Source organism: Xiphias gladius, chromosome 9 (assembly GCF_016859285.1).
Source record: "Xiphias gladius isolate SHS-SW01 ecotype Sanya breed wild chromosome 9, ASM1685928v1, whole genome shotgun sequence".
Taxonomy (NCBI): domain Eukaryota; kingdom Metazoa; phylum Chordata; class Actinopteri; order Istiophoriformes; family Xiphiidae; genus Xiphias; species Xiphias gladius.
In genome coordinates this window covers 8043333-8069394 of record NC_053408.1, presented here as the reverse complement: position 1 = coordinate 8069394, position 26062 = coordinate 8043333, and the positions used below count along the sequence as shown (strand labels likewise).

Sequence of the window (26062 nt, the reverse complement as noted above, 5' to 3'; positions counted from 1 at the left end):
TATCCACAGCAAAAAATAATGGAAGATATCCAGTCCAAGCAGATGTGTTGCACGGTGATAAATACTTTGAAGCTCTCCCTTTGTCACATTAATCAGAGGTATTAGTCTGCCCCTGTACAAAGCAGTGTCATGGAGTGGCTTGTCAGAGACTAAAGCTGGCATGTAAAAAATGCCTGAAGGAACTCATTTGTTTATTGGGACCAGTGTCTTGCTGAATGCGGACTTCTGTTTTTTAACATCCTTTTTAATTTTGGGGGTGTAGAGGGCAGGGAAGCCTGGTACTGGCAACCTTGCCATCCCATCTGCCTGCCACATGGCAAGGCCATCCCTCTAGCAGAAGGAGTGGTGCAGGGTAAAGTATTTTGGAGAGGTAATAGGAGCCATGACAGGTGTATAAATACACAAGACAATCTATTCATATGGCACAAGCAAAACTGGGAGGATATCAGCGGGGGAAAGTATACCTTTTCCCCAGTAAAGTAATCTGCAGCTGCTGTCACCCTCCGGTTCCAAAATCCTCAAACTCTGTTTGCTTCTCACCTGCATGCAGGTGGTTTGGAGGAAATGGCCAGATCTCAGAGCCCAGTGTCGGCTTATAATCCACTTGGAGAGCCTTCTTGTCATGCCTAGCATGTTATCTTGCTGTAATGGTTGCTTTAGAAACTGGCTAACCTCAGGTAACTCTGGGACTGCATGAGAGTGCTGATGCTGCCGACTCGTCACTGACAATTGGCAATGGAGAGATATGTTGGAAAGGTGTAATGGCTGGATTGTATGGATTTTTGTATGGTGTATGTCTTTTCTTTCCCTGTCAGTAAGTGTGTTTATACTACTTTACTACTCCCATCATGGAGACACATGGTTATTCAAATCCCTGTAAGCATGAATCTAACTTTATCCAAGTTTCTGATTGTCTGCATCTGTGCAGGCATGTCTCTTTGGCAACCAGCCACTTTCTGTCATTTCTGCACCGATGGAGTTACCTCAGTAGTTGAGGATAAACCCACTTTGATTACTGGCTGCCTGCAAACAAGCAGTTGTACTCTGCTGGATTTAGCTTCTCCATTTGATCACCGGTAATGAAAGACAAAAGTGCCAACTGATGCAGTTTATCTTCCCTGTCACCATGTGTCAGACTTAAATTTTCATCTCAGTGGTTAGATGATTATTTTCAAAACCAGAATAATAGTTTATGTAGCTTTCTGAAACTAGGATGTTCACGTGGGTAAACACATGACAAGGATACTCCAAACCCTGTCCATAATTTAGATACTAGTGTGCCTGTAAACACATTCATGACCTATTCTGTAATCAGTTACTCTGTGATATTAATTCTTGAAAGGCAAAATGCAGATATCACAGTATCTTAGAATATAATGTCTACATTCTACTGGCAAAAATATGGAAATACTTAGCCTCTCTACATGTGAAGAGTTTCTGAGGGAAAGTAGAGCAGAGATGGCCAGCCAGATGAAGTCTTTTGAGTTGTCTGCTGTCATCTGACTGTGTCCTACCTGCTTCCTCCACTGCTCCTAGCTAGTGCTGAACTTTTAGTATAAACACAGACTGACAGAGCCGCTCATCGAGGCCACTGCTGTACCTCATGTGCTCAGTGTCCTAGCCCCCTGGTTGAGAATCAGGCCGCCTCTAACACAGTGCATCAGATTGCCACCCTAACACTGTCAGGCCTCATGAGACCGATTGCTGCTATAACAGATGCCACCGTGACTGTAAGAGATTCCTGCCAACTTTTCACTTCTGTTGCATCTGTCACTATGCCACTACCTGGTGAGTGGGTTAGGCTCTAAAATGTAGCACAGTACACTCATCATAAATCTCAAGTGACAGCACACCTTAGAGGTGAAAGTGCGCAGAACTTCCAAGCAAACTAGACTTTGATTAGCTAAAAAAAGGAGTTCTGTCCTGAAAGTGATCTTTTTTCCCAAATGCAGGGTTTTGAGCTCTCTGCTCTCCTTAGGAAGTCACTATTACATTTTTCTCGACTGGGTGGCATGCATACAGTGTTTTCCCTCCACTGGTTCCTCTCATGCCAGCCCTGCAATTATTCACAGGCGAGGCTGCAGGCAGCAAACCAATGAGGGGATTTATGCAGATAGAATGCGCGAGATACTTCGATGAATCAGGTCTCCCTGCACATAAATTTGAGCATGTTGAGCCACAATGATGATATATGTGGCCCTATCCAAACGCTTAGTTACAGAACAAAGTTATAAATCTCTTGCTTGTTTATGCAGCACTTCCCCGTAACACCCCCAAACACAGTCACACACGTGTATGCACATAGACACAAGCAATACCCCTTGTGGGATTATACAAACTGTTCAGAGCGGCAGCTCTTAGATCAAGCGAAAGTATTTATTCATATGCTAACGGGATATAGACAAACCTGGCTGCTTGAATATCAATAATAAACTATTTAAAAAGTGGATTATTCTATATGCTATATATGCTATAAAGTTAGCAAATACGATTTTTAAAAAGGCAAAATCCCATATTTTTACATAATGATCAAATCAATTTTCTGATGCTGGATATATCAGCTTTTAATTTAACGCTTTCTGTTATTGCACCTTCCACTTGAACTTTACCGTGCACAATTCACTCACATCAATGTAAAATTGCTCTGAATAGAATTTTAACAAAGTGTGTCTTCCTCTTTTAAAGAAAAAAAGTAGACGCATGCACAGATACAGTCACAGTTTTAATAAAGTCATCAGAGGGGAACAGTAAATTCTTTTGCAAACTCAGGAGCTGACTCACTCTGGGCCCGTATTGCTGAGATTTACATGTGGGATTATCTGTTTTATTAGTCTGCTTATTTGTTAATGACTTGTTGTAAAGTCAACCGAGCTGCATTGTTTACTGCAGTGGAATTTGTTTCTACAAGCTCTCATGTTGCCTTAGATTTCCAGAAGATGCACCGTCTTCAAATAAACACAATACTGTTTACTGTATTTGTACCTAATATTTTGTCTTTTACTTGGCAAATGTACACAAAGACCAAAAGTATGTTTTGTGAAAATACAGGAAAGTAAGGTATGTATCTCAAAGTAAAAAGCAGCAGTGATTCGATTCAATTCAATTTTATTTATATAGCGCCAAATCATAACAGAGGTTATCTCAGGGCACTTTTCATATAGAGCAGGTCTAGACTGTACTCTTTATAATATTATTTACAGAGACCCAAAATTCCCCCATGAGCAAGTACTTGGCAACAGCGGCAAGGAAAAACTCCCCTTTTAATAGGTAGAAACCTTGAACAGAACCTGGCTCATGGTGGGCGGCCGTCTGCCTCGACCGGCTGGGTTGAGAGAGAAAGAGAAGGGGGGGGCATAGCACAGTACAGGTTTAACATAAAGATGTATAACAATAATGACAATTTTTAATAAAACAAATAATTATAATAATATGGTGAATAATAGTACTAATAAAACTAAATATAATAATAGTAATGATAATCATAATATTCGAAGCAGTGGGTGTTGAGCAGGATCATAGAGGCAGTAGGTGGTTTGCAGTCACAGATACAGACTCTCTAGCAGCAGGGGCAGAAATACCTGCAGAAAACGTCAGGAAGAGAGAGGAGAGAGGAGAGAAGGCACAAAAACTACAGGAGAGAGAAGAAGTCAAGTTAGTAACGAGCAAACCTTGGTTCAAACCAAGCCTGAGCCAGCTCCAACTATAAGCTTTATCAAAAAGGAAGGTTTTAAGCCTACTCTTAAATGTGGAGAACGTGTCTGCTTCCCGGATCCGAACTGGAAGATGGTTCCAAAGTAGAGGTGCCTCATAACTGAGGGGTCTGCCTCCCATTCTACTTTTGGAGACTCTAGGAACCACACGCAAGCCTGCGCTCTGGAAGCGCAGTGTTGTAGTGGGGTAGTGGTGATCAACATCTCCTCCCCTCTGGCTGTTATCTGTCTCCTTCATGCGTTTCTTTTCCTCCTCCCACAGCAAAAGACAAATCAGAGAAGATATTCGCCTTGTCTTTTGTGAAGCTGATGAGGTACGATGGGACGACTCTAAGGGATGGCGAGCATGATCTCATCGTGTACAAGGTAAATGTGAAATATCCCATACCATGGTTAAAGTCAGTCTTTAGTGTTCTGGTATCTTTGTTAATGGCTGCCTGTGTGCTAAGCCGGCCCACACTCCTCACGACATGAACGCAACAGAGATGAGTCGCATGTGAAGAATTGTCCAGTCTTATTAGTAGCTCCCATAATAACAGCTTCACTGCCTTCTACGGAGAATTGTGTAGTAGGTACACATCAGCCCCCACAGTGAAATGAAATTACCTTCCAATTACAATCGCTTGCATAATGATACCTTTGCGTCACGGTGCCCATTTATGTTAATTACAAAGTTGATGTGGAAGAAATTCCCCCAGTTAGATTTTTCTTTCCCTGATTTTTTTGCATTGCCGTTGTCAGTCAATGTTATTGTTTGGCAAAGAGCTTTGTCATTACTCTCGCATGCAACGACTGGCAGAAAAACTCCATTGAATAGTAATAGAGCATACAGTAATACTTGATTACAACACACAGTACATGGCAGATACAGACTTCAATTTTACTGCAAAAATGAATGAGCTCCCTGAACTACCTCAGTTGTAAATTGTATATTTGCTCACAAATGGACTGAATCTTACCTTGGAAAACCAGGCAGAAGCGAAGAAGATGGAAGACTCCTCTCTCTACCTGAACCTACCTGCCACCAAGCTGGAGCTAGAGGAGAAGGGCTACTCCACCACCGGTAAAAGCAACCAGAACCTGGGCAACTGTACCATCAGCAAGGACTCCTTCCAGATCTCCACCCTGGTCTGCTCCACCAAGCTTACACAGAACGGTAAGAGCCTTTGTACTTCTGTAGTTAATAATTGTATATTTTCTCTTTATGTTAATTTTGATTTCATCCTTTCTTCCAACAGTTTGCCCCCTCTGTCTGTTGCTATGGAATAATCAGCTACACAATTACTTGTTAAAAGAGCTCTCACTGAAGAAAAAGAGCTTTTTAAAGTATATATTTAGCCAGGTAGAACCTGTATTTTGAAACCAGCTTTTGGCCACAGCCTCCGACTTGACTGACAGATAGATTATCCATGCACAGTAACTATATATCACTTAAAGTAGGACTCTGGGAACTCTGCCGTCTTTCGCTCCTTACACCTGGTCATGTTGGACCCTTGCCCCCACTCAAAGGTTTACCTTCACCCTTTTCTCCCTCTAACTTACTTTCCCATCCCCAACTCCCCTCTCTCAGTCAGACTCAGTCAGTAGATTTGAGTCCATCTCTGCTGAGCTAAAATAAGAGCTTCCCCATTCCTCTCAGTGTTTTTGGCCACAGCCTGAAAGAGAGTGAGAATGAATAAGGGACAGACTCCCTGCGGGCTAACTTTACATGAAAGTGTAATTGATTTTTTTACTCACCCAAGGCAAGAAGTGCCCTTGTGTTATTCATGATAATACAAATATATATACAGGAATATCTGGCCAGAGAAGATCAGCAACTAGTTGTTGATTAAATAAACCCAAGTCTTCTCTAAATTTTTCATTTTATTCAAGGATACCTCCACTTTCTTACAAATTGGATCTTATATTTGTCCATAATTTGCATCAGTTAGGCGCAACATTGCTAAGCGAAATGACTGCTGTGATCCGTAAACATGGCGATATTACCTACCAAACTTGATGGGGCAAGAAAGACAAGTTTTCAGACAATCAGACAGGTTGTACACAAAACAAAAGCTTAGTCAGATTGGCCAAAACACCTTATTTGAAGGTGAAACTGAAAGCAAGCAGATGTGTGAACAACCACGGCAAGTACAGTAGGTCAAAGTTGAACCAGGAGTTTAGTCTGTGAAGTAAACTGTGACGAATGTTTACAACAGGCAGTTAGAGCAATAATGCTCTGTTCACCTTTATTTTCTTTTCCTAATTAGTTTGGCCAGACTCTAGATTATGTTTAAACCCTGTATGAATGTCTGACTGCTTGTTTTTTTTTTTTTTTTTGTCTCGCCTGACTTTGCTTAGGCAGTGTTACTGCATTCCTAAATCTCAGCAATTAACTTAGTGAGTGCAGTCTTATTTTTACGGAGAGGAAGAATATTGATAACTGACTAAATAAGACCCAAGTTGTGATAAACTGGAATAATCCTTTAAAGAAGACCAAAGTACTGGATTTCACACATGGCATCACATTAATGGACTTCATTCTTCCATCAGTCAACAGAGGCACTGCTTTGTTGTTTTGCCTATGTGAATATGATGGACATATTATTTGAGATTATAAAGTCAGATGCAGTGACTTATGTGCCTCTTCTCACTGTACAGGACTGCAGGAGTTGCAAAAGTTTTATGCCTCTTTGAGTTAAGGAACCATCCCAGCACTTTTTTGTATGATTAAGAAAAACACATGGTTGCTGAGCTTGACATTTTGGAAAGACAGGATTTTCACTTGGCAGTGGCTTTGAGGAAGAACAACAGCTCTCTGTTTACATCGATCTTCAGCACAAGTCTTTTCTCTACCAGCTGCCACACTAATGCGGAGGCCTTATGTGACCTTGTGGTAAATCTTTGCTGTCTAACAAAGACCTGCATGGGAGAAGAAAGTAGGTTTTTTTGTTTATTCTATCCTAAATTGGGCCCTAATAACATGCACAACAAAGGTTCATAAAGCCTCTTTAATGAGGTCACTGTGGACCCCAGAACAGGTCTTGGTGTCTGGGATGAAGGGAGAATTTTGTTGTCTGCTTCTGCAGGTATTGTGTGAAAGAGGGAGGCGTTGCCTGTTGTTACAGTAATGTTCCCTTTGAGGGTTATTAAGTTTAGTTTGCGGTTTAAGTTGTCATTTAAATACAGTCATGTGTGCCCTCCTACTCTACTCCTACTCTTCAGTGGGTGGTGATGTCAGCAGGCGAGCAGTCTCAGTTACAGAAGCAGAATCTGCCCACACTGAATACACTAGATAGGGAAGTAATGTTTGTAGCTCAAACCATTGTCCAAAATGTAGATGTACAGGATAAAACCTACAAGAGGATATCAATCAGCACCATCTTCTCTTCACATATGTCTACCTTGCTTTCTTTTCTATGCTTTCCCATTTTCCGTGTGTGTGTGTGTGTGTGTGTGTGTGTGTGTGTGTGTGTGTGTGTGTGTGTGTGTGTGTGTGAGATAGTGGGGCAACAGTGTATTTCCTGGTGAGAAGATTCAATCCTGTACAGAAGCTTCACTGCTGATATTTACCTGGCACTTTGTGGTGCTAATTTGCAAGGCACCAATAGGTGCTTGGGGATCAGACTGCCTTGTCACTGCAAACCGAGTTTGATTAACAGAGAGGTTTGTATGTGTGCATGTAAGTGCATGTGTGTGTCCCCCAGGATATGTCATCCCACACCAAAGGCCTAGGAAAAGGTCTGAGTTCTTTTAATAAAGCAATGTGGAGCCAATTTATCTACAACTATGCTGGAGTCTGCCTGCTTTTTATTATAACCTAGGAGCTCTTTAAAGCTCCCACCCAAACAGCTAGCTTGCTCGCTAGCTCAGTCAGTCAGTCAGTCAGTCAGTCAGTCATCCTTTTATCATCCCACACAAATTCTGCACAATTTTAATTTCCGTTTTCCTTCTATTCTGACTTCTCGTTTACAATTTTATACACATTTTCACCCTCAAAGAGTGTTTCTGTTCGACAAAAAATTAAATGGTTAATAGACACAAATTGTAAACGACAACTGTGAACCAATAAATCGTTTAAATCATTCATGAAGCAAAAATGCCATCTGCTCGTTCCCTTTTTCAAATGTAGAGATGTGCTTCTTTTCTTTGTGGTATATCATTAATTAACCTGGTTGGTTTTGGACTGTTGGTTGGAGAATGGTAAAGGGTTAATGGACTGCATATAGAGTATATAGCACTTTAATCCAATTTAATTTACAGCTTGCCTCTCATTCACACTGGCTGTGAGCTACCATGCAAGGTGCTGCCTGACCATCGGGAGCAACTCAGGGTTCAGTTTCTTGCCCGATGACGCCATATGTGGACAGGATCAAACTGCCAAGACTGCGATTAGCGGGCAACTTACTCTGCCCCCTGAGCCAGAGTTGCTCCAACCAAAACAACCAAATTGAAGACATTTCCCTGGACTCTGGAAAATTGTGATGGCCGTTTTTACTATTTATAGACAAAACAATGGATTGATTAGTTGTAAAAATAATCCGTATATGATAATGAAAATAATTTAGATACGGCTCTGAGTGTATCTAAACTTCTCCATCATTGCTTCAACTCATATTCATGTTTGCCTCACTGGTTGCTCATGAGAGGCTTTTCCTCAAGACTAACTCTGGCAAAGGAAAAAAAAAAAACAGCCCTTGAATGCCCCTTGCAACAGACTGCTTGCTTCATACACATGACACCTCATCTCTGATCCCCACATCTGAGATGAAACACTCTTTTTAATTAAGGTAGATTTATGCAGCCGGTCTCCCAGTGCTGGGAGCTTGTGTGAAGCGGCTGCTGGTTTTTCCCTGGATATTTGCAGTGTGCTTCACTAAATGGAAGCTGGAGGAGAAGCAGAGATCTAATGACAGCAGAGATAGGAGCGGACCTGGCCTGGTGAAAGATATATTAACATCCTGTTCCTGCCATGGCTGGAAGTATTTCATGAGAAAATTGTTTTAAAAATAGGGAATTCACGTACCTACAGTGTGTGAACGTGCTCTTTCATCATTGTGCTCAGAAAGCCTGCACTTGTAAACTTTAGAACCAAATACAAGGCTATTATTATTTACGCTATTAAGACCAATACTTAGTGGTTGTGTTTGCAGGTGAAAATGAACAAAAAAAACCCTCTTGTTAGGCAAGATGTACTGTAAAAGAATATTCAAATGGTAATGTGAAGGCTTTTGCATTTCAGTTGTGCTGCATACCCTGTTCTCCCAGAATTAATTACTCCACCACTCTCCATCTGCCAGTTTTGTAGCATCTTTTAAATTCGGCTAACTGCACAGACACCCATTCTCTAGCACGTTATTTGTCAAAAGCACTCAGTGATTTTCTTGTAACTTCCAGGCAAATCTGATCTCCCCCACACCCTGCTTCACTGTCCCATGTGCTACAGACAGCGTGGCTGCTAACCACAGTGCCCCATTGGGACTGAGCTGCCTGATGATTTATCCCCATTTCATTTCATTTGTCTCTGAGGTGCTAAAGTGTCAATTTTCAAATTTATATCTCCTTTGGGAGGGGGATTCCCTGGTAGTTTAGACAGGGGCTTGTGACTGAACCCTGATAGGTTGTCAGGTTTACAGATGATACACATCCATCACCATGTCGCCATGCTTGATTGGCTCTCCCAGTCAAACATGGCAACGAGAGATAGGGAGCAGCTAGGGAAGAAGGTCCCAAGAACACCTGAGTTTACAAACAGATGCCGATTTTACAAAGAGATGCTGGGAGTCAGGTGAGACAGGCCGGACCCTTCTGTAAACCATGTTTCCCTGAACCTAGCTGCTCTTTCTATGCAGGCTTGGCTAATAATCATCATAAATATACTATAATAAAGCTTCTCTTGCTGTCTTGCATCTAGACAGGGCTATAGATGAGACGGTTAATAGATGAATGAATTATTTGATCAACAAATTTATTTGAATATGTTTTGATAATTGATAAATCAAATGTAATTTTTTTAAGCAAAAAGCCAAACATTCTCTACTTCCAGCTTCTATCTCTAATCTGATGATTTACCGTCTTCTCTGTTTTGTGTTATTGAATATCTTGAGTCTTGGACATAACAAAACATTTGAAGACATTTTTTTTAGACCAAACAAATAATCAATCAGGAAAATAACCAGCACATTAAGCGATAATGAAATTAATCATTAGTTGCAGTGCTAGACCGGACTGATGCGTTGAAAAAGCATTACAGGTTTAAAGTTGGCGGACTCGAGATAAAAAAAAACAAAAACATAACAGACACAATCAATGCAGGAGAGGTTAAGAAATCCTGACTTTTAGTCCCTAGGATGGGTCAAGCTCCAAAAGTGCTGGAGCCTACAGGTCCCATATTGGAGCTCAATAGAATATTTAGTTAGACTCTGCCTGACCCTGACTAGAAAATGCATGTTTTACTAAAAAATATGTAAATCTCCAAGCTCAACACAAAATAACCCTGATGACATCCCCTGTAATGACTGAAGTCTCTATGTCGCAACCTTTTAAACAAACTGTTTTTAAACAAGCTGTTTTCTGTCCTTGGGAAAGTCGGACTTATGTTGAGCTGGTGTATACAATGCCTTAACAAACTGACTCAAGTGCATTATTTAAGCCCCCGGTTTGGTAACCTGCCAAAGATAGTCTGAACAAGCTCTCCCTTGAGCGCGACTAATCACATAATGTCCTCATGTGCCTCATTTGTTTTCCTTGGTTAGAGCATTAAATTCAAATGATCAACCTTTATTGTCATTTCTCACTGCCTCTCCATCTCTCTTCACACTGTAGTACCATTGGCAGGATGAACTTAACACTGTGCTTTTTGGTAATGACTTGTTTTGTTTGTTTGTTTGTTTGTGCTTTTTCAGTGGACCTCCTTGGCCTGCTGAAGTGGCGCTCCAACACGAGCCTCCTGCAGCAGAACCTCCGTCAGCTGATGAAGGTGGAAGGTGGCGAGGTTGTCAAGGTCAGAGGGCGACATTAGTCTTCCACTGTGCTGACTACACTTTGTCTTTTGTCTTTGTTTTGATGTGGAGTCACAAAAATCTTATGCAGTCAAAGCTGGATCAAAAACTAATGATCTTAAATCACTTTATTATGTAATTTTTAAATCCTTAAAAATATACCTCTTTCTTGGATGGATTAGCAAAAACAAGCAAAAGATCTTGACAGCTGGTGACATAAACAGTGCAGTCACAAACAATCCTCAGTGTTCCTGAAAGCTACAGCTACTTGGCAGCAATTTCACATATAACTTCACTTACTGTCAGAGGGAACAGGTTGCTATTTTTTTGTTGTGTTTTTTTTGTAAACGTGTAGAGTGAGGAGGGAACACACAGCACCACACACAGAAGAGGATGATATGACCTGGTGTCAGGAGTGAAGGCAGCCCGTATAAGTGCTCAGCAGATGAAAAAAATCGCTCCAGAGAAAGTTTTACGGGAGCTGATCAGGGGCCTGGCAGATTGCAGCACATCTGAGGAAGTCCCTCCGCAGCCAGTTTTGATTAGGCCGCGTACACTAACCGTCAAAAGTTTTAGATGATCCCCATTTTCCCAGTTTTTATTGAAATTTAAGCAGTTAAAGTCCAGTGAATAACCTTAAATGCTACAGAGGTCAGTGGTAAACTGCCTGAGGTAAAAGAAAAAGTTCAGGTCACCAAAAACTGAAAAACCATCTACATTTAATAGAAAACTCTCCTTTTTCAGGGATTAAGAAATTGGTCAATTTACAGCTTTCCTGCAGCAATGGAAGTAGAGGAAGCCTTGAAAGTTAAAGCAAACAATTCCTACAGATGCCTAAACTTTTCTTTATTACTTCCAAACCCTCTGTCTTTAAAAAGGCAGTGTTGGAAAAAATTGTGTTACTGTACCCTCTGATGCATTATTAGGACAATACTGTACCGCAGGAAGTAGTACTGTATATTGCTATCAGATGGTGAGAAAAGGTGGGTATACTTGGGGGCGGTCCCCGGCTCCTCCAGTCCGCATGTCGAAGTGTCCTTTGTCAAGATACTGAACCCCAAATTGCCCCCCATGGATCATCAGTTTGTGTTTGTGTGTAGAAAGCGCCGTATGTATAGAAAGGAGCACTGTATGCAAGGGTGAATGTGGGAGAATTCGAAAGCGCTAAAGACTAGAAAAGCGCTACATAAGTGCTGTCCATTTACTGAGTGCAGTCCATATTTTATTTATATTGTAGAAAGAACGTCTCGAGTGTGTTCAGCTGCTGAATGAGCCTAACGTAGATTAAATTTCGCCCAACAAGAAGGAGCCATGATTCCTTGTTTTTAAAATCTTTCAGAAACACAGACACATTGAATTATGTAAATTTACATAACAGCTGGTATTCTAAAACTTTTGAGTGGTAGTGTGGATCTGTCAACCACAGCTGTACCGGCTCATTAAACCACAGGGGTGTGATTATTATCACTACCACCTTAGCACGCAATCTGTCCAAAGTGCTCCGAGGCTGTCAGTGTGCAATTAGGTAACATTTGCAGTTTGGCATTTAAAAACAATTTATCAATAGAGTATACTTATGGCTGTATACTGTGAATTAGACACTTTTCAAGAAGATTAGATCATAACTAAATCCTTTAAGGGTTTTGAGGGTTTCCAATAGAGTCTTTATACCAGTCTTTTTCATCTCCCTAATGTGATACTGTCTGAGAGTGAACAGGTCGCTTCTTCCTCATCTCTGTCATGCAGTCTGGCCCTCTTGAGATTGAATTGTGCTTTAAACTCCACACTGTGCAAGTTATGTTTGTTTCTTGTTGAGAACACGATGAATCTCATCCATCCTGAGATGACAGACCAAGCACAGTAGAGAGCGGTGGCTCTGTTTTCTGACACTTTTACATCTGTTTTCACATTGCCTCAGAATTGGCTGAGTAAATGGAGCATGCTTCCCCAGAGAGGCAGGGTGTATATAGTTAGTGCTTCTGGAGGTTCTGCTGACAGGCAACTTATTACTGTCTTCATAGAACTATATTGGCTCATGTTAACAGCTGTAAAGGGTGCATAACAGGCAGCATGTAGCATTGTCAGAGAATTTGCCATTTGGTTACACCAAACAGGGGATATGGGTTCATATTCAACATGTTTGCTTTCATAATATTTGGGATTTGGACTCGACAAGAATTCAGTAATATTTTTTATCAACTTTCAGTGAATTCATATCCTGATGTTCATACATTTGTATTGGAAAAAAAATGTAAATAAGCAAAATATTCAAAAAATCCAACAAATCTCAAGTTAAGACTAACTAAAAAAAGTAATTTAAATTGTTGTTTTACATGTATTTTTTCTGTATAACACAATTTTTTCCCCTGAACATCAATTTTATTATTTTAGTTGAATTTACATATTTTTTTTCATGTCTTGGTATATAAAGTATCTGCATTTGAAAAATACTAATAGCAGTATGATAATGATTTGAGCTGTATCATCCAGCTCTTATTGGGATGCTTTTGCTCACCAAATTGCTGATTTTCTGCAACAATTTCTGCAACAATTTTTGTTGTTGTTTGTTTGTTTTTTTGAGTGCCATGTTTTATTGTTGGCCTGCCATAAAATGCCGTGCTTCTGTCATTGTAGTTTCTCCAGGACACTCTGGATGCTCTCTTCAACATCATGATGGAGAACTCTGACAGTGACACTTTTGATACTCTGGTGTTTGATGCTTTGGTAAGTAAAGAAGCAGACAGTAACAGCACAGCAGGATTCAGTAGCAGCAGAGGTTCTTGTCAGTGGAAATAAATATTTGGGCACATTTTTGGCTGATGTTTCATATGCTACACCCTTTTCTGATGGGCGTCGCTGCTATGTGTGTTGGCCCTTTTGATTTCACAGCATAACCTGTGCTGCAACGACAAGAGTGAACAAATAGTTTATTTTTGTTTCCGGTTAGAAATGTAAACCATCAATAATAATTTTAGTCATTTTTTATGAACTGTATGTTTTTTATGAACTGATTTCTTTCTTCCATAAAGACTCATTTTTTACAACACAAGTTTCAAACGTTTGTTTCTGCAACAGAAGAAAAAGAACTTTGCTATGGCAAACGTGTTTTGTGACCTGGCACGATGTGTTCGAAAGTATGCAGAGTACGCACCTTTAATCTCCACAAGACTGTTAAGTGTGTGCCAGAGGTATGCCTCGGAGGAAAATGCCTCAACTGGGACACCTACCTGCTTTATCTGTCAACACAACATTGTGGTGCAGTCCAGAAGCATTTGTACTTTCCCATATTTTTGCTGTGTTGGTTCGGTACTTCAGCAGTTTGGATTTGAAATGAAGCTATGGCTATGGGTTTAAATTGTTAATAATATGTTTTTGGTTATTGAATAGTTATAATTTCTCCTCTGTAAGTGAACAGTATGGATGTCTTATGCAAATTAATACAGTAATTTAACGAGAAAGTCATTTTCTCATTGTACATCCTATGTGCTGGAGTACGGAGCCAAAACAATAGAAGAGTTGTCACTGTCCAAACACTAGCAGGGTGCACTGTTAGTTGTAGCTCACAAACTGTTCCCTGTTGTTTGCAAATAAGAGCCGGGGTAATTATTTACTGAGGGAAGTGCAGACACACTGCATCTCACATGGAATCACTGCTGCATTGATCTACATGAATTTGTAATGCCAGGGTAGCGTTTTCATTAAAGTTGTTTGTCTAACATTAAAAGTCTCATTTTCCTGTAGGGTAGAGCACGAAGAAGATATTGGGAAAGGCAAAAATAAATTAGCCTGTTGAATTTTTGATTACATAACTTTGTCATGTATTAAAGTATCTGACAGAATCCTATCTAGTGTGCCATTGCCTAACATCGGGTACATCTCAAAAGAACAGTTTTCTCTATCAGAGAAAAGAGGTAGAAATTGTGTTGTCGGGTGTCCTAGATTATCTGGGGGCTAGAGAATTGAGAGAAAATGGCTTTCTGCTCAAATGCAATCTTGTCTAATTTCCCAATCTATTTCAGCATATTGAGTAAGACAGGCAGTTTTTCCTGTTCTCCATCATGAGCCATGTGGTTTACATTTTAATGAATATATCTTTGTTCTCTGACAGGTGTTCATAATTGGGCTTATAGCTGACAGAAAGTTCCAGCACTTTAACCCTGTCCTTGAGACCTACATTCGAAAGCATTTCAGTGCCACACTGGCATACATGTGAGTTAACCACCCTCTATACAAATAGACCAAGGACATTAAATACCAAATTCTAAACCATTTTGTGATTATAAGATTTGTCATGCTACGTATTATTGTGTTTTTTTAGGAAGCTGACCAAAGTACTGAAGAACTATGTGGACAATGCTGAGAAGCTGACGGAACAGCTGCTGAAGGCCATGAAAGCTCTGGAGTACATCTTCAAGTTCATCGTCCGTTCCAGAGTCCTCTTCAACCAGTACGTCCTGATGCACATGCATAATATGCACATATTAATAAGACAGACGGCTGTGCATTGTCGACGATACAGAAATATATATGTAAATCAAGAACGCAAAGTTTAAAAGGCACTTTCAACAGGAGCATTGCTGCATTAACCTTTATGGGTAGAAGAAAACAGTCAGCAAATATTTCGGTCATCTAAACACTATCAGTGTCTAACCAAAGTGTAATCAAACGTGTTTCAAATGAGCTCATTATAGTTTTACAGGACTGAATACACACATGCATGTAGACATACTTTCCGAATATGTACAGTGCTATGGGAAAATTTTTAGGGGGTCTTTCTAAATACTTATAAGCACTGCTTGTTGATTTATACTAATAGTTTTAATTTCTTTATAACCATGGTCATTCCTTTAAATAATACTGTGGTTTAACTATTATTTCTTAATAAAAATCAATATTGTATGCAGTATTGATTGTGTTATCCACAGTAAGGTAGGGCTCTTGAAACAGGGAAAAGTGAATGGTCTTTGGGTGGGGTGATTTCTATGGATGTATTTATAATTGGCTGCGAGGATGTAAAATGGATGATAATGTTGTCGAGCCACGGAATGAAGCTGTTGCTGGCTGAGGAGCTGATGTATGATTCTGGCCTAATTGAGTGTGCAGAGTTTGATTGGTTTTCTGTCCGATGTCTAGAGGACGCTCCGTCCTTTACCTCACATATCAGACCACAGCGACGTCGCTCTATACCAGACATGTCCATGTTCACAGTGTGCGCTAGGTGGTTTCTTTCGCAGGATAACGAATAACAGGATCTGCTCGGTTAGGCCATTGTTGCCGAGTCAGACTCGGAGTTTGAAATTCTTCTTAACTGTGACGTCGTTGGGGCCTTCCGTGCAGTTCTGACTAGAAGGTGCCAAGGCTACATCAGCAGGGTTGTCATTGTGGACCAGCGGAACATTTCTGTGAAATGGTAGAGGAGACACTCTAATCACACAATTTCGCCCCTGTGACTTAAGACTGGTGTGGCAACCGGAGCTTACTCTGCTCCTTGATGCTGCAGGTGAGAAACGGCTATAAATAATTGTTGTTGTGGGAGCTCTGAGACGGATGCCTCTAATCCCATGATTTCTGTAAACCCTCAACAGTGACTATCCTGGTAATACCCACGGCCCCGTGAGAGATTGTGGCACCACAGAACCCACCTCTCTGGAAGAAAGCAAGTCAAATCTGAAGCATTGGGAGCAATCCAAACACTTCACCCCTCTTTGACCTGCCTCCCTCTGCTTAGTGTGTGTTTTCGGACAATATCAATTTCTCTCACAAATCCTAATTTTTATGTAATTTTTCTTATTCTAGGGGTTGACACACTTAGTTATTTTTGCAGTGAGGACAATGCGGCTCATTTGCAGTTAATACCCAGTTTTTAGAGATTTATGGGCTCTGCGAGTGGGATATAATGCATTTGAACTTTTTGGGGATTATGGAGGAAACCCTGCTTTGTGTTCCCATGTACTTAGAAATTTGGGGAAGTGTTTTTTGCAATTGTTCTGGGATCATTGGCTTTTAGTTGCCAAAATCGCTGGGCAGCATTTACTCCACAAAACCAAACTAGCAGAAGAGACACTAGTAATACTATGCCCCAGACAGATTAGAAAGTAAAGTCAGTGAACCCTTGCATGGCGTTCCCTTTCTGCTCCTCGTATAGTATTCCAGGAGATTCATCAGCATAGATCATTAATTTTTCTGATTTTTGTTTCCGCATGAAAGCAGGCAGGTGCTTCAGGGTCTTGTCATGTTGTTTTAAATGCTAATCTGGCTGGCAGCAAGAGTGATGTCTGTGGTTCTGATCCAAGAATATTTGCACTGATGGCATACACTGGCCATTCTGCTGGCTGCTTTTAATGATTTAACAGGGAATCATCAAACTCTTGTCATTTCCACTGCGGGTGGGGCTGTTTACGCAGGGATGAAAAAAAAACAACAGGCTTGTGATCATCTGCCAATGTAATTCTCTACTTCATCTCCTCCCAGGCTCTATGAGAACAAAGGAGAGGCCGACTTCATGGAGTCCTTGAGGAACCTTTTCACATCCTTTAATGACATGATGAGCAGTAATTCAGAGAATACTGGCATGGTAAAGGTAGGCTTAATATCACACAAGTTTAACTGTATGCTATCACTCAAACTCGGTGCCAAGAAATATCTACTGCTGCGTGAATAGTAAATAACTGCTGCTGTGTGAGTAGTGGATACGTCTGCTGTGATTTGCTTTGGATGACATGCTCTGTAATTGGAGATGCATGTGTCTTGTTAGAAGTAAACTACTGTGGCAGATTGTTAGACATTAATGTTGAAGTTTCTTCTGCTCATTGATGGTCTCTGTGCCCTGCATATTTGTTTTCTTCACCTTTGTCACATCTCTATGCAAATTTTCCTTATCTTTACTCTCATTTTCTCTCCATCTGACGTTAGGGCTGCACAATAAAATAAAATGAGAAATATCAGAGAGTATCTTAAATAGATGATTAAAAGAATATTTTGACATTTTGGGAAATGTAGTTATTTGCTTTCTTGCCGAGAATTTAATATGAATTTACAGCCAGCAACTTTTTAGCTTTGCTCACAGCAAATCTGTAGCTCGCTAATTAACACATTATATCACTTTTATTAAATCCGTACAATGTGTGACAATGTTACACTGAAGTGTAAAAACAATAGCTGTAGTTTTATGGGGGATCATACGACGCATTATTTCTGTGCCCGGGCAAGAAAGGGATTGTATGAATTAAGCAAACAAGATGCGTTAGTGAGCTTTAGAGATGCTGGTAGGCATTTGTTGCTACCTTTGGACAGAGCAAGGCTACCGGTTTACTCCTGTTTCCTTGACGTTAACAAGCTGCTGGCTTTAGCTTCATACAGTATTTGCTTTACAGATGTGAGAGTAGTATGAATCTTCTCATCTAATTCTCAACTAGAAAGCAGATAATTATAAGTTCCAAGATGTCAAACTATTCCTTTAAGATTATAGCTCGGTATGTCCTAATTCAAATCAAAACTTTTCTTATTTTAAACTATTTAAATTTATGTAAAGTTCTTCCAGGGCTGTTTGTGTTAAAACAACATCAAACAGTGACACATTTGAAAAGTTATTTTTTTTAAATTAACTAAGAAGGAAAAAAGTAGGTTTTGTATTGGTAGACGTACCAAAAACCGTATGAGAACTTTGAGAAACTGTGGACTATGTGTCTATACAATATGAATATATGCAATTTAGAAAAAGCTAATTGTTATTTGTTGAGGGATCTCAGTTTCATGCACTGCAGATTCAGTTTTACATGCTTGTCAAGGTGACAAACTGTATTTGTTATTGAGGACCTATGTAATGGAATGAAGGCGGTGTTATTAGTTATTCAAGAGAGTTGATATGTTCGGGATGTTATGTGCAGCCCTAGCCTTTCAAATTTATCTTCCAGCCGCACATTATGTATGTTTGTTCTGTGTTGATTTCTCTTGTCTGTCCGTTCTTGTATATATGTTTGTGTTTTTCCTCTCTCCTTTTCACTCTGACCATGACTGTCCTGTGGTCTGGGGCTCCTCTGGCCTGCTACTCTTTAGCTGCTCCTTAAGGTATTTATTTCACTGCCTTTCACTGCCTTCTGCCTTTAAGCTCCTTTCATTGTGTTTGCATTTAATTGTCCTTGACCCCAAAGTTGGTGACTACAGATTTTTTTTTTTTTTGGGGGTGGGGTTTTTTTTGGTCATTTTGTGCAGATGCACTTAAACCACACATACACACACATGCTCGGGTAACCACACCTATCTTTTTAGAGATAACATAATCACAGGGTACATGCACCTTGGCATACCTACAGTAGATCCATGTGCACGCTCAACCATAGGAGAAGCTCAGGAGTCAATTAGGAGTCAGTTGCTGTGTAATTGGGAGAGATATTAGCTTTACTGTCAGTAAATTAAAAACTGATCTTGAGGAACGGGCATGAAAGCGAGGAATCCTGGTTTCTTCCTAAGTCCGCCCTTGTGAAAGCACTGTGACAGCTGGATCTAATGAGCAGTCCCATCATACCTCAAGTCTGAATCCTGATGAACATCTGGACAGACACACACACATGCAGAGAAAAACTTTGGTAAACACACAGACACACAGATAAACGCAGCTTCTGGTGACTGTGAGGCGGGGGCAGGAGACACGGCACAACAAAACAACAGCACAACCCCTCTGAGATTTCGAGTGACATTTCACACAGCAAAGCCCTGCACAACAGGTGGGAGTTTGGTTGTTGCTGAGAACAAAACAAAAAAGACATTCTGCTAAAATGGCCTCTTCAGTGGGTAAACAGAGGCAGATGGCTTTTTATCAGAAAGAGCCAGGGCTGGTAACTGAATCAAAGTCAAACAGCATCTTTGAAATCCGTGTTTCAGTCTCCCTAACTCTTTCCGACTGCGGAGCGGTTGAAGGCGTTGAGGTATGCATATTAAAGCACTAAAAATATCTAATAAGATAGATTAAAGCAGGATTTTATCTGGAGGTCATGACTACACCCTTGTTTGAAAAGTCAAGGTAAACATTAATACAGTTTTACTATTAATTCTGCAAGCGCAACTCTAAACTCTGCTGGTGCATGCAGAGATTTTCAGAAATAATACAAATTAAAGGAAACACCTAAAAAATGTAGTGGATGACAGTGCCCATCTGTGGGGGGTCGCTGAATGGTTTGAGGAGAAACTGAAAATGATTTGAATCATAGGCTATGGGCTCTGCAGTCACCAGATCTCAACCCAGTTGAACAGCTATGGGAGATTCTGGACTTGTGTGTGTTAGACGGCGCTCTCCACCACCACCATCAAAACACCACATATGGGAATATCTTTTGGAAGAATGGTGTTCATCCCTCCAGTAGAGTTCCACAAACTTGTAGAATCAATGCCAAGGCACAGTGAAGCTATTCTGGTGGCACGTGGTGGCCCAACACCTTACTAAGACACTTAACATAGTTTTTTTTCTGTAACTTGTCACTCATCCTGTTCTTCAGACAGGATTTCAAACAGAAATAATTTTTAATATTGTTTCATTTACTGAAGTCAGTAACAAAGTATTTTCTTTCTTAGCAATCCCCATTTAAACATTGCTAATTATCTGTCAGATATTTCCAGAAATAAACCATGCAAAATCGCAAACAGTGGATCATAGCAGGTGATTTCCAGTGTGCTCCGTCTTTATGGCTAATCTACTGCTATGACTGCTTCTAATTTGCATAGATGCTGTGTAAACACCTCAACCCACCTTGAGGTGGGTTGAGGCCTCGGATGAACCGGCATTTAGCAGCAGTCAGTTAGAAAGGAAAGTGTCAGCTCAGTTAATCATTCCCATTATTAATGGATGGCTCTGTAATCAGCCACTGGGTGCAGGCACTTGATGACTTTATTATTGTATCGATGGGCAATCGTAGATCCCATCTGGCTGTGACTGTCAAGGTGTCATTAGAAGAGATCTTACTTTGGTACCCGTTTATTTATAAGGAGTCTTAACATCACCCCCTGTCCTCAAGTAGACTAAATCAAATAAATTAAGACATGCACAGAGATGTCAAAGAAGTTGAGCTTTAGTTTCTCGGGTTGGTTTATAAACAGTAGTGGGGTTGTAGCAGTTTTTGAGTGACTTCATCTGATCTCAGGTTACTGATGAAGTGTACCCACTCATAATATCATACAAACACTAGGTAGTGACACTAAACGTATTGCTCATCAAAAAATATTTATTCTTGGTCATCAGCTGTTTAACTATTTTTTTTTTTATGAGTGAAACTCAAAAGGAAGAAACGGAATCAGCTGAATGAAGCTACAAGAAACATTTACACTTCACTACACACGATACAACAACACTCAATTCCCACCTCACTTGTGGAAAATACTGTATTACATAATGTGGGATCGAGGAGCTTACTAAATATCAATACATCACTAAACTAATTAATTTACAGATGAAAATAATCTTGTCATGTTTCTTCCATTCTTCTGGTAAAGGGTGCTGCTCTGAAGTACATTCCCACCATTGTCAACGATGTCAAGCTGGTCTTTGATCCCAAGGAACTAAGGTAATTTCATATTCCCATGCTTTATCATCATTACAATGACACCTGCTGTAGACAGTTTTAATCTGAGAGAAAAGGGTACGCTGGCGGATGAGAACTTCTTATCGCGGCAGATCACATACACATCTCTGTGAACCAATTATCTGTCTCTCTGTGAGTTCCTCAAACAGAGGGTGTGTTGCTAAAGAGCGCCACAGCAGCTCATTAAAGCAGATGTATAGAAAATGCTCAAATTAGCCGAGAAGGTCCTTTTGCCGGTAGAGGAAAGGAGAAATCTTAATGGCTTTTTTAGTCGAAGCGCTTACTTGAAATTAAAATTTTATGTTTAGATGTTTCACTAACAAGCTGATGGGGGTATTGTGCTTCCGTAAAGACTTAGAAGCACTGTTTACGTATCTGGCTGTTTTTATTCAACAACTCAACATGCACTGGCTGTACTGTGATGGGCCACTGGTTAAACATGCTCAGGTTGCCTTGGAAACCTCCTGACTGCTCCACTCAAGTGTCCATTTCAGTTAATATTGAATACCATGAATGTCATCTGCTATAGCTTAATGCCTGGCTTAATAATAAACGACTTCTGAAGTATCACATGCTGATGTTACTGTGGTACTAAATTGTATATTTATAATAATGTTGAAGAAAACTTGATGATCTGTCCATCATCTGAAAGACTTTTTCTTACATCTAGAAATGAATGGTCTGTAAAATCCAAATGCCCTTCATAACCTCTGACCAAAAATTTCAGTTTCATGTATTTTTGGGGCGGTGTTCCAAAACCATTTTGAGACCAGAGAGGATATTGCATTTGTGAAAAATGCCTCATGGGTGTGCCCTCGATTTTCTGCCCCATTTGAATGTCTTTAATCTGTTATGCTAAAAGGACACAGCACAAAAACAAAATAGAATGTCCTCATTTATGGAACATTATACTAACAAATATGTGAAGAAAGCTTTTCTGATATATTCGGTGGAATATTTTTCAACTGTAAATTAGTATTTTAAAAACACTTTCAGTTTCTGTTTCGGTCAAACATTTTATAATCCGATAATATTTAGTTCTGACGAATATAGTCGTACAGGAGCCACACTGACTTTGTCCTAATTTTCTCATGATGAAATACGCGTCCTGTACACAGACAGGATGCGTATAATAGAAAAGACACTTCGGGAAGATCAGCAGTTTGCTTCTGACCAGGCTGAGTTTTTTCAGTAAAAAGGGAACTGCTCTTTTCCTAATGAGCTAATAATCCTTCCTTTGAAAGTCAGGAGTAAAGCTGGAATAAAAAGGAAGTCTTGAGAAAAATGGTAGAGCTCTTTCTTGGGTCCATCTTGGATAATCTTAAAATTATTTCATCATTAATTACAGACGTCATATGCTGCATCAAAAATGGGTGTGTATTTTGTTGCAAGGTTTTCCATAGCTATTGACATGAGGGGAAATTAATTCACTTTTATGAATTAAAACTAAAAGTATAGTTTTGCTTAGAAAAAGGCCATGCATTTGATGATTTAAGCTATTGTTTATACCATCATCTAGTCACTACATTAATCAAAAACAATGAGGCGAGGTTCTGACAGGATCTGTTCGCCTCCGCTTAATCATCTTTCTAAAGGGGAAACCCTGTATTGTTTGACATTCTTTCAGCAAATATTTTACCATCAGAAACACTCGACAGTGGGATCTGTTTTTACCGCAGCTCAAAGACTAGCACAAGTTACATGTAGGTATTTTCCAGGCCTTGAAATGTTCTTTGCCTGTTCATTTGCAAGCACTCAGCCAGGAGCCCCCTTCCATTTGCCCATTTCCAGCACCTGGGCAGCTGCCATTTCCACAGCGGATTCCGGGCCACACAAGACTGGCGAGTCCTGCCTCTGGCCTCTGTTTACCATTCACGATTTCTCTGTTCAGCTCTCACAGCTCCCTAGATTGATTTTTTTTTTTTTTTTTTTTTTCTCTCCCCCTCACCTTCCCTTTCAATTTAATTCACCATTCGTAGAGTAAATTCTATCTCAGTGTGTGACATCGATTCTGTTTCATTTCAATCAGACCAAAATTCAGAATGTTGTTTCTTAATATTGCCATTCATGATAACTCGCGCACATTTTTTTTTTTTAACCAGAAACCTTTATTTTACAGTTTTGAATTTTAAAAAATAATGGACCACTGACCTCCCAGTTTGGACTCCTATCAATAGATGTTGATTATTACTAGTTGTCAGTTCTAGTTAAGTTAATAATATATAGTATTTATGTTGAAGTGACTTGGTCCAACGATGAATTTCCAGTAAGAATGATGTGAGACAAGATAACAAGCGAAATGCTAGATGCTTTGCCGTCCTCTCTGTAGTTTGAATGGAAACAACATGAGAAAAGGTTTTGATTTTAGCTTTAATTCTGAAAGCTGTGGTACTTATGAAGCATTTGCTTAGCCGTAAATCACAGGCCTCCCTGAGCAAAGGTGGTATCAGCTGTTCCTGTTGTTAGCACAAACCTGGCAGAGCGGCTGAGCTGTAGGCGACTAAATTGAAGCCTTGGGGGTGGGGGTGTTTCATCCCCTGCCAAAACCCTTTCTCTCCTCTGTGAGCCTCAGCTTGCCAGGATAACAAGGATCCAGCCTCTTCATTGAGGAGAAAACTGCCAGCTTTACGTACGTTCATGAATGTGGATTTATCTCAGAGGCTCTGAACTGCTACATCTTAGTTATCTTAAAATAAAATGAATCATCACCTTAAAAATATTTAGTTGAATAATGTGAGCCGGTGTACAAGGTTGTATAGAATTAGAAATCCTTCAGTTCAGTTCAGTTCACACCCACACAGGTATTTTCACGTATTTGGGCTGATTGGACTCTTCTAAGGACTGTGTGAGTGCACAGACTGTGCTTGGTTGACAATTCTCTGACTCGACTGTCTGCTTTGTTGAAGCTGTTAGTTAACTTTAGGCTTTTAGAGTTTTATGTAGAGACCGTACCAAAATTGTATCATAACTCAGAGCTGCTTCATCAAAAAAAAACTGATCATCCAGGAGTAGCACGGCACCACATAATTAAAATTCTTACATGTGAGCTTAGACAACCTTTACATATCAAAACACTAGGATGGCACTCAGTAGTGTGCACAGCTCCGCCAATTATATGAAAAATTCCTCGCAATGCTAAGGAAAGTGATTTAAAAATTTTAACTGGATCTACACCAAAAGTTAATGGATTCTTCCAAGTTTGGTGCAAATCGGTTCAGTACTTTTTGTGTAATCCTGCTGACAAATAAAAAACAAACAAACACGGGAAAACATAACGTCTTTGGCAGAGATAATTAAGACTAAGATTTGAAAGCTTGAAAGTGAGTTTCTAAAGTGTGAACTGTGGTTTTAAAACTAAAAAATGGGAGTCAAAAATTTGAAAGGAGATTAATCTTATTTTCCATACACTTTCAAAACTTTCCTTCAGCTTTTCATGTCTTAGTTTTAATGTTCTGATATCTGATGGTACTCTAACCTTATAAACTTACTGGATAATTTGCAGAGCTTTGAGCCACATCTCATGGCCATCATCAGCAGGTGAAATTCTCAATCCTCATGAATCATCTCCATGACCACTGAGCAAAGTCGATCTGCTGCAGAAAGCCAGAAGATGCGTTTAAAAGTAATGTTGCACTGAGAATTTTTTGTCAAATGAATATTCAATAACAAACCTTCAAGCTTAAGTTATGAATAATTTATATTAATATAGCAATATACTGTATTTCATGGTATATAGTATATTCTCTGAAAATTTAGTAAGGAAACCTTTTATAGATTAAAAAAATAAACAGATGGAATATGTGAAGTTTTGGTTAAATAAGCAAATAAATACTTGAGAAATAAAGAAACTCCACCACATAAATACAAAAATCCTATGAATCAATCATCGTTTGTCGACATTGATTTGCAACAGTGACTATTCTCCTCTTATATAATCAGAGGTAGCAAAATCTAACTCTGGTAGGAAGCTGTTCTCATAGTTCATCCGAGGCAAGCTCATCTTGGTCGGTTCTCTATTGTCTCACACTATATGTTTTCATATCCTCCAACCCTAGCCAGAATATCTGAGAGGTACCCACGTGGGTGTGCAGGGCCTTTAATTGCGTTTTGGATGATTGCTCGTGGTTGGATGCAGTCAACCAATCCAAGATGCCTGATCAGTTTGACCTTTTGTCTTTAATGTCGTCCTTCTGTCTCCATAGCAAGCTTTTCACCGAGTTCATCCTAAAGGTTCCTCTGGGTCGCCTGGTGAAGCAGAAGCTAGACTGTCTGATTGACATCGTCCACAGTGATCTCTTTACTCATCATGGTGAGAGCACGCACACACACACACACACACACGCACACACACACACACACATACTGTACTCACTGTTCTTCACCGCATTCACATTCACTCACGGTGCAGTAATATAGGCAATCACACACACCACCTGCCTCCCCTAGGCAGCCCAGCGTGAGCCCACAGTAAAGGTCACTGGTGAGGTGTAGTAGAAATGCCTCTTGTTATCTAAGAGAGTTAAGCATCCCCACTGCTAAAATCACCTGGACTTGTCTGTATCAGAATATCAGTATTCCCATCTACCCAGTCTTCAAGTATTAGCCCTTCCTTTCGTCTCTGTTTTACTATTTAATCCTTTTTCCTTAAACGTGTTTGTCTGGGAATTTCTGGTATGGCTTCCCTGTCCTTGTCTCATCCCAACAGCACTCCACTGTCATACGCATTCACACTAACACTTTCATAATAGTCTTGGGCATCATACTGTTGTATTTTTTGGCCATGTTGTAATAATGTCAAATA

At 40.0% G+C, this 26062-nt stretch overlaps 1 protein-coding gene across 4 annotated transcripts in view; it reads left to right on the top strand.

The window, feature by feature from the left end:
* dock1 (dedicator of cytokinesis 1) overlaps positions 1 to 26062 on the top strand; it is a 179096-nt gene that overhangs the window by 39967 nt on the left and 113067 nt on the right. For 2 of the 4 annotated variants that reach the window (XM_040134776.1, XM_040134775.1), the window contains exons 7-16: positions 3973 to 4076; positions 4683 to 4866; positions 10595 to 10692; positions 13325 to 13414; positions 14799 to 14899; positions 15009 to 15137; positions 17162 to 17270; positions 18746 to 18757; positions 21173 to 21243; positions 25464 to 25570. In XM_040134776.1, coding sequence (XP_039990710.1) covers positions 3973 to 4076; positions 4683 to 4866; positions 10595 to 10692; positions 13325 to 13414; positions 14799 to 14899; positions 15009 to 15137; positions 17162 to 17270; positions 18746 to 18757; positions 21173 to 21243; positions 25464 to 25570 — 1005 coding nt within the window. The remainder of the gene's footprint in view (positions 1 to 3972; positions 4077 to 4682; positions 4867 to 10594; positions 10693 to 13324; positions 13415 to 14798; positions 14900 to 15008; positions 15138 to 17161; positions 17271 to 18745; positions 18758 to 21172; positions 21244 to 25463; positions 25571 to 26062) is intronic. The other 2 variants (XM_040134778.1, XM_040134777.1) reach the window with 1 other exon arrangement.